The sequence below is a fragment of the Thalassophryne amazonica genome, chromosome 6 (genome assembly GCF_902500255.1).
Source record: "Thalassophryne amazonica chromosome 6, fThaAma1.1, whole genome shotgun sequence".
Taxonomy (NCBI): Eukaryota; Metazoa; Chordata; class Actinopteri; order Batrachoidiformes; family Batrachoididae; genus Thalassophryne; species Thalassophryne amazonica.
In genome coordinates, this window is record NC_047108.1 from 126,091,289 (window position 1) to 126,106,147 (window position 14,859).

The 14,859-nt window shown below is 42.9% G+C and overlaps 1 protein-coding gene across 4 annotated transcripts in view; it reads right to left on the reverse strand.

The window, feature by feature from the left end:
- Positions 1-14,297, reverse strand: part of nfatc2a (nuclear factor of activated T cells 2a) — a 55,347-nt gene extending 41,050 nt beyond the window's left edge. For 2 of the 4 annotated variants that reach the window (XM_034173390.1, XM_034173389.1), the window contains exons 1-5: positions 12,638-12,909; positions 11,452-12,388; positions 11,183-11,351; positions 7,017-7,219; positions 4,909-5,081 (exon numbers count right to left, since the gene is read on the reverse strand). In XM_034173390.1, coding sequence (XP_034029281.1) covers positions 4,909-5,081; positions 7,017-7,219; positions 11,183-11,351; positions 11,452-12,388; positions 12,638-12,767 — 1,612 coding nt within the window. In that variant the 5' untranslated portion in view covers positions 12,768-12,909. Of the gene's footprint in view, positions 1-4,908; positions 5,082-7,016; positions 7,220-11,182; positions 11,352-11,451; positions 12,389-12,637; positions 12,910-13,893; positions 14,103-14,123 lie in introns of those variants that run through there. The other 2 variants (XM_034173391.1, XM_034173392.1) reach the window with 2 other exon arrangements.
- Between the last annotated feature and the right edge of the window lie 562 nt (positions 14,298-14,859).

Sequence of the window (14,859 nt, forward strand, 5' to 3'; positions counted from 1 at the left end):
GACTGACAAAGTTCCAGATGACAGATTTTATTGACAGATTTAACATTGAAAACACCATTTAATGTATATTTTGTATTATATCTCAATCAAAAGTGCCCCACTCACTCTCATTTTTCTGTTATGGATTTACCTACACCACCAAAATTGGATGGAGATTCCAATTTTATGCCTGTTTGTCTGTCTTCCAGTTATCAGTTGGAAACCAAGTGCCAAAAACCAGTGATAAATTGTGCATAGCAAAGATAACCAATGTTCTGTGAAAATTATCTAAAAAAGAATTCAGAAACCAAAAAAGTAGAAAAAAAACCTGACAACACCACAAAAAACTTTTGTGAATTGGAAACTCGAGTTGGCCAGGTTTGTGCTCTATGAGTGCAGTGCTCTGTGCTCTAGTTCCATTATAAAATAACACATTTTGCATCTGCCACAAAAAAAGCTTGTTCACTTGAATTTGAGTGACTAACACATATTTTCCGTTCCTGGGCGGTGGCTCTACAACTGGGTGTTTTGGGTGCAGATATTAAAAACTATGACTGCACATTCCTTCGATAACCGTGAAGCTAACACTGCAGCGCACGTCTACGAATACCTGCTAATTACTGCTAACAGTGCTAGCATACAAATTAAATCATACTAAAATTTCACTCAAAGGAAATAATGAAACACAAACATCTTAGATGGATTGTTAGTACAATTAAACACACAGTGAGCCATATTATCTCAGATATTTGTAATAAAACACTCAGAAAAGACAAGCACAGTTGAGTCCTCAGTAGCTAGCAGCCACTGCTAGCTGAGCTCTGGACCAGGCACAGCGACTACGCTGCTAATTTTTCATCACCTCATGGCTTAAACGGATGACTTATATAAAAATTCACCCCCATACAATTGTAATGAGGGGGAAAGTGGTTATCGAGACTAAAACCATTTTTTTACACGAGGCTGTAAACATGTTTTTCTATGTGATCTACATCTGCAGTTACAGTAGTGTTCAGAATAATAGTAGTGCTATGTGACTAAAAAGATTAATCCAGGTTTTGAGTATATTTCTTATTGTTACATGGGAAACAAGGTACCAGTAGATTCAGTAGATTCTCACAAATCCAACAAGACCAAGCATTCATGATATGCACACTCTTAAGGCTATGAAACTGGGCTATTAGTAAAAAAAAGTAGAAAAGGGGGTGTTCACAATAATAGTAGTTTGGCATTCAGTCAGTGAGTTCGTCAATTTTGTAGAACAAACAGGTGTGAATCAGGTGTCCCTAAAGGATGAAGCCAGCACCTGTTGAACATGCTTTTCTCTTTGAAAGCCTGAGGAAAATGGGACATTCAAGACATTGTTCAGAAGAACAGCGTAGTTTGATTAAAAAGTTGATTGGAGAGGGGAAAACTTATACGCAGGTGCAAAAAAGTATAGGCTGTTCATCTACAATGATCTCCAATGCTTTAAAATGGACAAAAAAAAAACAGAGACGCGTGGAAGAATATGGATAGAAGAATAACCAGAATGGCAAAAGCTCACCCATTGATCAGCTCCAGGATGATCAAAGACAGTCTGGAGTTACCTGTAAGTGCTGTGACAGTTAGAAGACGCCTGTGTGAAACTAATTTATTTGCAAGAATCCCCCACAAAGTCCCTCTGTTAAATAAAACATGTGCAGAAGAGGTTACAATTTGCCAAAGAACACATCAACTGGCCTAAAGAGAAATGCAGGAATATTTTGTGGACTGATGAGAGTAAAATTGTTCTTTTTGGGGTCACAGGGCCACAGACAGGTTGTGAGACGACCCCCAAACTCTGAATTCAAGCCACGGTTCACAGTGAAGACAGTGAAGCATGGTGGTGCAAGCATCATGATATGGGCATGTTTCTCCTACTATGGTGTTGGACCTATATATCGCATACCAGGTATCATGGATCAGTTTGGATATGTCAAAATACTTGAAGAGGTCATGTTGCCTTATGCTGAAGAGGACATGCCCTTGAAATGGGTGTTTCAACAAGACAATGACCCCAAGCACACTAGTAAATGGGCAAAATCTTGGTTCCAAACCAACAAAATTAATGCCTCGCAGATGTGAAGAAATCATGAAAAACTGTGGTTATACAACTAAATGCTAGTTTAGTGATTCACAGGATTGCTAAAAAAGCAGTTTGAACATAATAGTTTTGAGTTTGTAGCGTCAACAGCAGATGCTACTATTATTGTGAACGCCCCCTTTTCTACTTTTTTTTTACTAATAGCCCAATTTCATAGCCTTAAGAGTGTGCATATCATGAATGCTTGGTCTTGCTGGATTTGTGAGAATCAAATGAATCTACTGGTACCTTGTTTCCCATGTAACAATAAGAAATATACTCAAAACCTGGATTAATCTTTTTAGTCACATAGCATTTTGAACACTACTGTATATTTAGAGAAAGCATTCAAACTTAAATGGGATTTACCGCAGCTTATGAGAAATTGCTCATATTTGTAGCTGCTAGGCATCAGTGTGTTAAAATCACTGTAGCTGTCGGCTTCATACACACAGTCAATAGTTTCATTATGTTCCGTGCTGCTTCCTCATGCAGCTGCAGCTTACTGAGTCTGTAACTCAGCACTCACTGAGACTTTGACAAACAGAACCTTGACCTTTGACCAGGTGTCACAAAACATCAGAAATGAAAAGAATGACACCAGAGGGAGTCCCATCTATAAACGAGCACCTGTACACTAACGGGTGGTGCAGATTACCGTACGACACGCGCGCAGGGAGGCTTCCATGACGGGAAGCACAGAAAGTTATAATCTGGATCGCTGTGATTTCACAATGACGGCAGCATACGGCGCGCTCTGACGTACTGAATGTTATTTCTTGACGGCGGTGATGGTCAAATCCAGATAAAGGAGCTTCTTGTTTGACTTTATATTAAACCAGGTGTGTACACACGCACCGATGTACCCAAACACAAATACAAGCACGCACACAAACAGGTACATGGGCAGCATCCAGCTGCTGGATTCCATCCACACGGTCTCATAAAGACGCCTTTGGTCAAAGGACTCTGGACTGTTAGTGCAGCTCCAACTCATTTGAATGTGGACTTCTGTTTTTCTTTTCACTGGTGAAGTTTGTTTTGTATTAAGTTTCGCTAACTTCTGCTGCATTAAAAGATCAGCAGTTTTACGTCAAGAGAGAATTTGTGAATTTCAAAATGATTTTTAACATGATGCTGAAGGCCATTTGAAGGTGCAAGTCCAGTTTGTTTCCCATCAAGCTCTTAGAAACCAGAAGTTCCATCTGACAACCAGCTCAGAGAACAATGACACCATGACTGGTGTAAAGCTGTTTGAGGGGAGCATCAGAGCATATGGATACAAACTGTGCCTTTTTCCGTCACGATGTGATGGGTTAGGTACCCCTGTTGTGTTAATTAGTGACAGGTGGGGAGATGCTTTTTCTGACAGCCGCGCCATCTCTGTCTGTCAGAGCACGGAGCTGTCTGGCTCACATCCGTCATCATCCGGGGACATTCATCTATGTTTTGTTGATGGTTATGGCTGGAGTCAGGGGTAGAGTCAGTGTTTCCTCAAACATCACACAGTGACTCAATAGATGTACCAGACTCATCACAAATTGAAGTTCGGACAAAATGTCAAAACGCCGTTTGTGTCAAAACGTGACGACGTGTGTGAAACTGCACAGCTTCAGTGGACTTGACAGGTTCTGGACTTTCAGCTTCTTCCTTTTAGCTCAGGGTTACCTCAGCGGATCCAATATGGATCTGCATGTTGATTTTGCACCAGTTTTACACTGAATGTCCTTCCTGGTGCAACTCCACATGAAATGAAAATTGGTGATATAAGATAATAAAAACTAGGGATAGACCAGTTATTGGCTAGGCTGATTATCGGCCGATTACCGGCTGGCCGATAGACCCATAATCAGCTGGGCTGATAACTGGTTTATCTCTAATAAACACCTTTATTTGAACACTGCAACAAAATTATAGTGGTGACAAAGGAAAATCTTTTTAATGCATGAATCATAAAAAAATAAATAAATCAATGGGATTGCAGCTTTAAGAAGAAGTAACTCCTATGCAGCCCCTGATACTCATGAGTACTCCTGGATGGGATGACGGTCCATCACAAGGTACTTCCCCTGCCATGCTCAATACACATTTACCGCTGGGTGGACGGGGACAATGCAGATGGAGTCTCTTGTCCAAAGATATTGACAGATATTGAACCCAGTTCTACATATATCGATAGTCTAACTTCTGACCCACAGAGTTACCTGCTCTGAGCAGTAGTAGTAGTAGTAGTAGTAGTAGTAGTAGTAGTAGTAGTACACTGAAAGCAGACACAGAGATCAGACAACAATACAGTTATGAAATGATGAGGCTAGGTCATGTAGTTTGTAGTGTTTGAACAAAAACTCCAACTGAATTGTATCACATTTTTGTGACTTGCTACCTCATAAGTGTTTGAATAGGACTGCACCAGCAATGGTTCCAGGTTTGGGGGTTTCTTATCACAGCAACAGAAAGTCCCCCCCAAGCAGATCTGACGTTTTACACCGGATTTTTTACACCGGATGACCTTCCTGATGCAACCCCTTGAAGAATGGGGGAAGCCTTGAACTGGGAATCTTCCGGTTTGCAAACACGTGCACTTAACCACTTGGCCACCACTTTTCACCTGTTACATTATTACTTTAGAAAACTTTAGACCTTTACCTTAAAATATTTTAGAAGTTTTTACTTTCAGAAGACAAGCCTCAATGCATAAATCCTACATTTTTGGCTACTTTAAAGAATAATCTGAGCTGCTGTAGATATGTGTCGTGTTGGATCAGTGACAACACAAATATCACAATAAGATCATGTTGGTGATGTGTTGCGGGATAGCTGCTTACAGCACTCGATAGGATGAGAAGCCACTTGGAGAGAAACGTGCTGACCCCCAGGCTGAGGTATGTGCACGCGAAACACCAGACGAACACGCGTGTTTTTCCGTCCGACATCCGTCTCGCCTTTCCTCAGCTCGATGTCGGCGTTCCTGAGCTTCAGGATCCCCGCACAGTCGATTCTGTGAGAAAGACCGAGACTGTGAGATGAGAATGAGATCTATCTTTGTTAGTTGGTTATGTACCACAGGCCTTTAAGGTGGCAGTAATTAAACCATTACTTAAAAAGCCATCACTTGACCCAGCTATCTTAGCTAATTATAGGCCAATTTCCAACCTTCCTTTTCTCTCAAAGATTCTTGAGAGGGTAGTTGTAAAACAGCTAACTGATCACCTGCAGAGGAATGGTCTATTTGAAGAGTTTCAGTCAGGTTTTAGAATTCATCATAGTACAGAAACAGCATTAGTGAAGGTTACAAATGATCTTCTTATGGCCTCAGACAGTGGACTTATCTCTGTGCTTGTTCTGTTGGACCTCAGTGCTGCTTTTGATACTGTTGACCATAAAATTTTATTACAGAGATTAGAGCATGCCATAGGTATTAAAGGCACTGCGCTGCGGTGGTTTGAATCATATTTGTCTAATAGATTACAGTTTGTTCATGTAAATGGGGAATCTTCTTCACAGACTAAAGTTAATTATGGAGTTCCACAAGGTTCTGTGCTAGGACCAATTTTATTCACTTTATACATGCTTCCCTTAGGCAGTATTATTAGACGGTATTGCTTAAATTTTCATTGTTACGCAGATGATACCCAGCTTTATCTATCCATGAAGCCAGAGGACACACACCAATTAGTTAAACTGCAGGATTGTCTTACAGACATAAAGACATGGATGACCTCTAATTTCCTGCTTTTAAACTCAGATAAAACTGAAGTTATTGTACTTGGCCCCACAAATCTTAGAAGCATGGTGTCTAACCAGATCGTTACTCTGGATGGCATTTCCCTGATCTCTAGTAATACTGTGAGAAATCTTGGAGTCATTTTTGATCAGGATATGTCATTCAAAGCGCATATTAAACAAATATGTAGGACTGCCTTTTTGCATTTACGCAATATCTCTAAAATCAGAAAGGTCTTGTCTCAGAGTGATGCTGAAAAACTAATTCATGCATTTATTTCCTCTAGGCTGGACTATTGTAATTCATTATTATCAGGTTGTCCTAAAAGTTCCCTAAAAAGCCTTCAGTTGGTTCAGAATGCTGCAGCTAGAGTACTGACGGGGACTAGCAGGAGAGAGCATATCTCACCCGTGTTGGCCTCTCTTCATTGGCTTCCTGTTAATTCTAGAATAGAATTTAAAATTCTTCTTCTTACTTATAAGGTTTTGAATAATCAGGTCCCATCTTATCTTAGGGACCTCATAGTACCATATTACCCCATTAGAGCACTTCGCTCTCAGACTGCGGGCTTACTTGTAGTTCCTAGGGTTTGTAAGAGTAGAATGGGAGGCAGAGCCTTCAGCTTTCAGGCTCCTCTCCTGTGGAACCAGCTCCCAATTCAGATCAGGGAGACAGATACCCTCTCTACTTTTAAGATTAGGCTTAAAACTTTCCTTTTCGCTAAGGCTTATAGTTAGGGCTGGATCGGGTGACCCTGGACCATCCCTTGGTTATGCTGCTTTAGACGTAGATTGTGGGGGGGTTCCCATGATGCACTGTTTCTTTCTCTTTTTGCTCTGTATGCACCACTCTGCATTTAATCATTAGTGATTGATCTCTGCTCCCCTCCACAGCATGTCTTTTTTCTGATTCTCTCCCTCAGCCCCAACCAGTCTCAGCAGAAGACTGCCCCTCCCTGAGCCTGGTTCTGCTGGAGGTTTCTTCCTGTTAAAAGGGAGTTTTTCCTTCCCACTGTTGCCAAGTGCTTGCTCATAGGGGGTCGTTTTGACCGTTGGGGTTTTTTATAATTATTGTATGGCCTTGCCTTACAATATGGAGCGCCTTGGGGCAACTGTTTGTTGTGATTTGGCGCTATATAAGAAAAAAGTTGAGTTGAGTTGAGAACTGAACCCTGTCTGAGTGAGCGAATAAGAACAATCTTCTTCTCACATTGCTTTCATGTTGTTCTTTGGCTCCATTGGGATCTCCAGTACTTTGGTGCCATTGATGATCTTCTCAAAGCTGGTGGTAGTAACTGTCTTGCCAGTGATGCGGTGGACTTGGTAGAAGGCGTGAGGTTTTAGGATGCGTTCGTCCGCTGTGCCAATGAAGATCTGCAGTCCAAGCGGCTCCTTTCCCCTGTAGCCATGTAACTGCAGACACAAAAATGTTTCACAAAACTTTGAAACCCTCACCTAACCTAACCATAACCATAACCCTTTGAACCCTAACACTAACCCTAAGTGCAAACAAGCGAGCAGCCAAAGGGACTTACTGTTTTTTTTTTTTGTTACATTTACTCTTACAAATCTAGTTGGCCTGACCAATGGTAATTAAGTAACAGTAACACAAATTCATCATGTTGACCTAACAAATTTAGCCTACATTTAGGTCACTCAGCAAAACTGTTTCTATGTTAACGCATTTTACTTGGGTGGAAATACTTTCCATAATTTTATTATGTTCACTGAGCAAGTTAAATTTTAAGTTGTTGCATGTTATGTTAAAACTACATGATTTGAATGTGTTCACCCATAAAATTTGATTCTATATTGTAGAAGCTGCATGTTAGACTTATGTTCATGTGACATAAAAACCAACAACACCCATGTTGGTGTTTTGAGTGTAAAGTGAATTATATGTCCATGTTCAGCTCACACTGCCATGCTTACAGCACCACCACTAGACCACTTGCACAACACACAGAGTGCAGTGCCATTATCACTTGCTCTCAACTTTTTATTGCAGTAAAACATTTAAAATTATGCAAAAAAGAAAAGACAGTTTACAAAAAATGATACTCCCTGTGCTAAAGTATTATCAAGTTGATTTTAGAACTACAGTTTTAGTACCAGAATGAACTGAACCTACTGGGACACAGAAAAGGTAGTTGGGGGGGGGAGTAGAGTTTTTGACTTCATCATTACAGTTGGATGTTTGATAAGAGGTTGCCAGTAAAATCATGTCTGTACATTTGACTCACACATCAAAATGGCCAATATGATCCTATAAAAATCAGCCAGCCTGACACATGAATGTCCCTAAAAAAAAAGTAAGACAGTCATGTGGTGAACGGTGAGACACAGAGCTGTTACACACAACCTGAGACTACCCCCTGAGGAAACCTGCAAAAACCACAAAGCATCAACTTGCATCTAAATGTTGTTTTTGTGCAAACGGTGTCATGCTTCATCAAAAATATTACCATATTCCCACTGCCGGCACGCTGAGACAAACACAAACAGCAACTGTTTCTTTTTTTAGCTTTGGAAAATGTTGTCACGTCACTAATCAGGAAATTTAAAAAAAAGAATGCAAGTAACACTTTGAACACTCAGTTCTTCGACACAAAAATATAAGAATCTCACAAAAGTGAAATTAAACCCGAGAACAACATGACTTTGCTTATTTTTCTTTTCTTCCCTGACAAAAATCTATGCATATTGTACTGTTTGTGCTTTCCTATTTAAATATATCAGCTCAGTCTTGACTGACTTGCAGTCATAATTTTTGTTTACAACCACATCACATTATTCTAACTTTGCAAAAAGGTGATTCCTAAACTGGGTGAGCCATCCAGTTTGGAGAGTAAATCCGCAGATGGAAAACCCACCATTCAGTGAGTAAAACACCACCCACTAAACAAGCTGATTGGAATTAGTTCATCCCAGCTAATTAGTGAAATCACCTGTTTTAGGAGCACAGGCAGAAAAGCAACACATGGCAGGACTTATACTCCCTGAAGCCTGGGTTTCCTGCCTAGTTTCAGTCCCTTCGTGGGTCTTTGGGGACCACTGGAATTACTTTCTATCAATCAAATGGTTAGTGAAGGAGATTTGGATGAAGGAGTGTCACCTACAACAGTTTGGCCATGTGGTGCATTTCCTTGACTTTGATCCAGCACAGAGGTGCCTCAGTGTTGAGGATGGAAACACCTGGAGAAGGTCAAGAGAACATGCACCTTTCACCTGGCTGCAACAGATACATGCTTACTTTCTGGAGATGAGGTGGACCCGTGGTCTACCTGGGTGGTTCTAATCCAGGACCCAATGTGGTGGATGTGATGACATGTTGTGACTGATATGGATTTTTTATAGAGGCTAATATGATATTGATATTAGGGAGTAAAAAAAAAAAACAATGCCAACATATCTCCCAATATATAATTGTTCATTTCTTGCAAACTTTAACAAAATATAAGCAAAAAGCATCAAACATTCTAGATTTATACAGAATACAGATATCTGAGAGCATATTCTCCCATCTTGGATTAATTTGTTTAAGAAACCAACCGACATACGTCACACTGCTGTTACTTTGCCTTCATTTGGATTGGCAGCCGCCATGTTGCATCACTCAGCATTTGCAGAAAACAGAATTCTCATTTATATTTGGCCCCGCCTAGCTGGCGGCATCGCAACTACTTGTCTTTTCTTGCAGTAAAATGGCCACTCTAATTGAAAATGAATGACAGCTGGCTGCTTTGCCTCTGTCTCTTGTAACAAATGTAACGATGGGGTGATGGGGTCCCAGCCATGCTTGACAGCACTGCAAACAATGCTGTTGGAGAGGCCTCTGCTGGAAAACTACATAATGACACCATTCCTGACAGACAAATATATATATATATATATATATATATATATATATATATATATATATATATATATATATATATATATATATATATATATATATATATATATATATATATATAACTAGCTTATAAAGAGCAAGCTGTGGGCCATTCAATGAACTACAAGATTTGCCAGTTCTGCACTTCATTTGTCGGCACCAGAGGCTGCTATTTGGTCTGCAGGTGGTGACCCACCCACAGCTGTACCTCGCCTCTAAACACAGCGGACAGACTCAACAAACCTCAGTGTACCAAACTGTAGAAGTGATGGATCAACGTAAAAAGACAAACAGAAACCGTGGCAACATGAATGAACGTGCTGGCTCCACAACCAGACGCATACATGGAGCAAAACCGAGGAAGCCGCCTGCAAACAGCCATGTGAGCAGCCGGCCGGTTGTCATGGCAGTGGCAGGAGCAGTGAGTCATGACAGTGAGAGGCGTAGGAAAAGTAAAGTGGAGAGCACGAGGCTTGGAGAGTGAGGGACTGTATGAGAAAGAGGAGAAGGAAAAACTGTGAAAGAAAGGAAAGATGGGGTGAAGGAGTGCAGCTGTGGTGAGCAAGACCTGACCATCTGATTGGCCGGGCAACCCAGGCAGAACTGACCTCAGGGTGAGGCTGAGGGGATGGACGGAAAGTAAGCAAGAAGTCTTATTTTCACCAACAAAACTGGTTCTGAAATGCTGCCACGGTAACTCAAAAAATGGGGATTTAGACCCATTCTTGGAAGATAGAAACAGCCGCAATCGTGTCATCACGCATTTCCGCAGGTGGTGTTTGGATTCAGTGTCGTGACTTTGTTATTTTTATTTATTTTTTTGGTAGGTGTCCAGAAAGGCTTTCTATTGTGAAACTGACACATTCAGACCAGAGTCAGAGGAAGTTGGACCCAGTCTGTACACAGATCTGTTTTTGTGGTTACGAGGGCAGGCAACTGCAAACTATTTTAAGGCTGCAGCCAAAAACAGAATGAAAATTCAAGTCTGAGGGTTGTAGTGAGGCCACGGGCTCAGGGTCGGTGCGGGATTTGCGAATTAGTTCTGAAAGTGAGTGCAAGCTGCCGTGTGGCGAGTCAGACAAACTCAGTCATAAAAACACTGAGCCCATAATGACATAATGACCAGGAAGCCCCATTAAACGCTTGAGGCCCCTCATCGGCACTGCTTGAAGATTTTTAACAGCTCAGGAATTAGAAATGCTTAGAAATGTTAATATCTCAAAGAGTTTTGCAAACACATTCAAATGGGGCAAAGTGCCCCAAAAAAAGGTGGAACCTCTGGACTGGCTGAGGACTTGCCTTTTTTTGTCTGATGAAACAACTTTAGCATGCAACGTTCTTTCTACGCTTGTGGACATGCACAGAATAAAGTGTGTTTGCGTGCACATGCATGCACGTGTGTGCATGACGGCTCCACGTTTTTGCAGAGGCATGCACTCGAATAACTGCTCTTTGAGTTTTGTCTTGTTTTTGGGTCATACCTGCACCACGGGGTGCCCCCCTGTGGGGGCTTTGACGGCTCCGCGGCTGCCCTCCGTCTCGTAGTGAGCTCTGTGATGTGGCTTTGGCTGCACCTCGATGTGGAGTTCATATTGGTCTGTGCGACTGGGAATCGGCCATTCCAGGGGTGGGAGGGAGGCCACGGGGATGCTGTCGAACGTCAGAGGACAGAATTGGTGGACATCAAGGAAAATGGAGATTTATCTAAAGTTTGAGTGTCTATGTGCAGCAAATCTGTGTACTAATTTACCTGCAGAGGCTGGAAACCAGTGGCTTAGACCAGATTGGTGGGATAACAAAGAAAGGCTCTGTGGCAGCTTTGGTTTTTATGTCCTGGTTGCAGGACACCAAGTAGTTCCCTTCGCCATGGTTCTCTGGGTAAAGAGTGTAAACCTGGTTGGACGTCTTGACTATTTTGGTGGGCACCAAGCCTGGCTGGACGGTGCCAAAGCCGTTCATGGCATCGACAAGGCTGCTGTGGGTGCCATAGTGGGCACTTATGTTGTGGTCGTCATGGACACCGTGAGGGGAGGGACTGCGGGAGCGGTGCCCGAGGACTAAGCCTGGATTTCTGTACATGTCGTAGGTGCGTTTGACCTTTGGGGAGGTGGAGCGGGAACCGGGTCTGGGCGAGGGTGAGCGGGGTCCTGGACAGCCGTCCTCAGCTAGACTGGTGCATGGGGAGGTGCCCGGGGAGGTGCGCGGGGAGCCAGTGTGGATGTTCTGTAATCGGGGACAGAGGTCTCCGGCGTTCTGACCGCTGGTGGGGGACACGCAGGGAGACGCCCACGGGGAGTAGCTCTCTGAGTGCCAGCTGGTAGAGGAGTTGCTGCTGGCGGGGCTTAGGCACTGGGGCTCACGGTAGGCAAGGTTATCATGGCCGGGCACAGTGAGCGTGGGTCTGGGGCTAATGTTGATGGGCTGGTTCTGCAGGGAGTCCCGGGCGTGGTTGTAGTGCTCGCGGGAGGGAGTGATTTCGATGCGTGGGCTCAAGGTCAGCCCTCCAGGCCGAGTGCTGTCCAGGTAGTTCCTGGCCTCTTGGTTCTCGTATGCTGAGAGAACATCAGAGTGGTTCTCGCTGTAGGATGGGCTACAGGACTTGATACCAAACGGAGAGGCCTCCTCCAGAGGGAACGCCTGCTCCGAGTTGTGGCTGAGAACTTTGTGGGATGCAAGGTTTGGGTCATCTAAAGAGGAGGAAAGATGAAACTCATCACAATCCAGACATTTATACATTAGTACCAAGAACTCCACCTGCAGACAAACTTCATTATTAACAAATGAAGCTTCCTTTCCCCGCATGCAGTTAACTCTCAAACACACTTCCTGTTTTTTTTACGCACATATTTTACCATGAAAGTCGATGTAGTAATTTTTGAGTCAACAGAGACGTTAGAAGCAGGTGCGTCACTGTGCCAAAAAGCGCTCCGACCAACCTCGATCTGCTGCGCGGCTGCTGTCAGGTGGTTCATATTCAAACAGGTACTCAAACTCCAAATCCTCATCAGGGCAGCCGATTCGACTGAGTTCTTCCTCCAGCCCGTTTTCGTCATAAAAGGAGGTCATCTGTCTGATTTTTTTTGTTTCGGGTTTGTTTCTTCCTTTCACCTTTCCTAAAGACTCACGTCCGACTTCAGGCGATGCGTCAGGTGTGGATTTGGGGAACTTGCCCGCGCGCCAAATGCTGCATCGGTGAGTGAGTGCGCGAGTTTCCTGTCTCAGATCGACGCACTCTGTGTTCAGATGAAGGCGGATCGTCGTACACAGTGTTCGACTTCACGTTGGCGTGTGATCACGCCCCCTCCCTTTGATTTGATGCGCGGGATTAGAAAAAAGAAAAGAAAAGAAAAGAAAAGTGTCACTCGGATGTGTCGACTGTCACGGCAGCATCGTGCTGCCCCCGGGTGTCTGACAGGCTGCAGTGACGCAGCAGGGGTGCTGACAGAATCCTGACCTGTTCCACAGGTTGGGGCTTTGCGGAATACTACACTGTGCATGTGCACTCGGGATTGTGTGGGTGAAATAAACTTTTTTTGCGCGCGCGCGTACTTGTTTTACACTCGATGCACAAGTGAGGAGACCTGCGGGAATCCCCGTGCGCGTGAGGTTTCCCCCTCCACGTGCATCATGTAACACCCTCCCCACCACCACCACCACCATCATTGCATAATTAAATTCCAACATATGAATTATAGTAAAATATGTGCATGCGCACACAGAAAACAAGCTCAAACCTCAAATATGAATCAGATTTGATAAAGTTGTTATTAATCTGTTATTAACATAAACATGCACATGCTGTTATTTAGATCACATAACAGTTTCTGTGTGAGCCTAATTAAAAAAAATCTTAATTATTGCCACATGTAAACGACTTGTTAAAATAACTTCCACCCAACTTTGCTCTGCTTTAAATTCACAATATGTCTCGTGTACAGAAAAAAAATGCATTTTAGCTTTGCAAACATGTTAATGCTACTAATCTTCTTTTTAAGTTAATAAAATAAAACAAAACTAAACATAATTTCTTGCAGTTTTGCCAAAATACGCGCGCTGCTTGTGCGCTCTTGACGCATCCAAAATATCCAACAAGCAAAGTGATGACATTCAAACACTAGAGCTGTCATTAGACTGTATCGATTAAAAAATCAAATGGGTTGATTACCAGATAATCACAACACTTCAGCAGTACCTTGATCCATCGACCTCATGGTGTGGTACTGTGCCAGCCTCCAAGTCTCTTTAAACATCTGGAGAATACGTGGAAGAAGAAAGAAAAAAAAATCAAATAAACGGGTGAAATTTAGTCTCCTCCAACAAACATAGCAGGAGGAAATCTTCTGGTAAAAATGCTGAAAGGAAACGAAGCAGAAAAACCGAAAGAGACTGGGTTTATTTTTTTAAAAGCAGCTGCGCGCGTACTTTGTGTCGAGACAAACGCGGCGGCGGCGGCGCGTGAGCTCCAGCAGCAGTCCCGGGGTGTGAGCCGCTTTTCCTCGAGCGCCACAAGGATTACTTGAGTATCAAGAGCGGCTTCCTTCCCCGCTCTGGGTGTTTATAATGGTCCAGTGCTGTAAAATAACGGGATTCCCTCAGTGTTTCCTCCTGTTTGTGCGCCTTCGCCATGGAAACCTGGAGCCGGTCCATGTCGGAGACTCAGGGCTTTCCTGCAAAGCCCCACACTCAGGAATCCATGACGTCTCCAGCTGCTGCGCCAAGGCATTTCTGCGGCTTCTCTCGGACAGTAGCACAAGAACTTCATTGTAGGGAAGAAGAAATTACTGTAGAACTCTGTAGAAGGGAGAGAAAAAAATGTAAAAAAAAAAAAAAGAAAAGTTCATAAGTTTGATCAGATGCATTTACATGGCTTCATGTGGCAGTTTGTCTGCCATAAAGTGATTCTATAGATTCAAATGTATTTCAGTCAATTTCAGGCCCATAGTGACATTTTGGAATATAGAGAATTCCATTGTTCACTGGGGGAAAGCTACTATCCATTTCCGAATGGAAAATTCAGCAGCCACATTATTATTTCAGTCTGATACTTGACTGGAAAAAAAAAGGTTCGAACAGACATGGAGTGACCCCACCAGCCACCAGGACAAAATCTCCATTCAGTTATATAAGGTAGCATCCAAGGAAAAACTAAATTATTTTT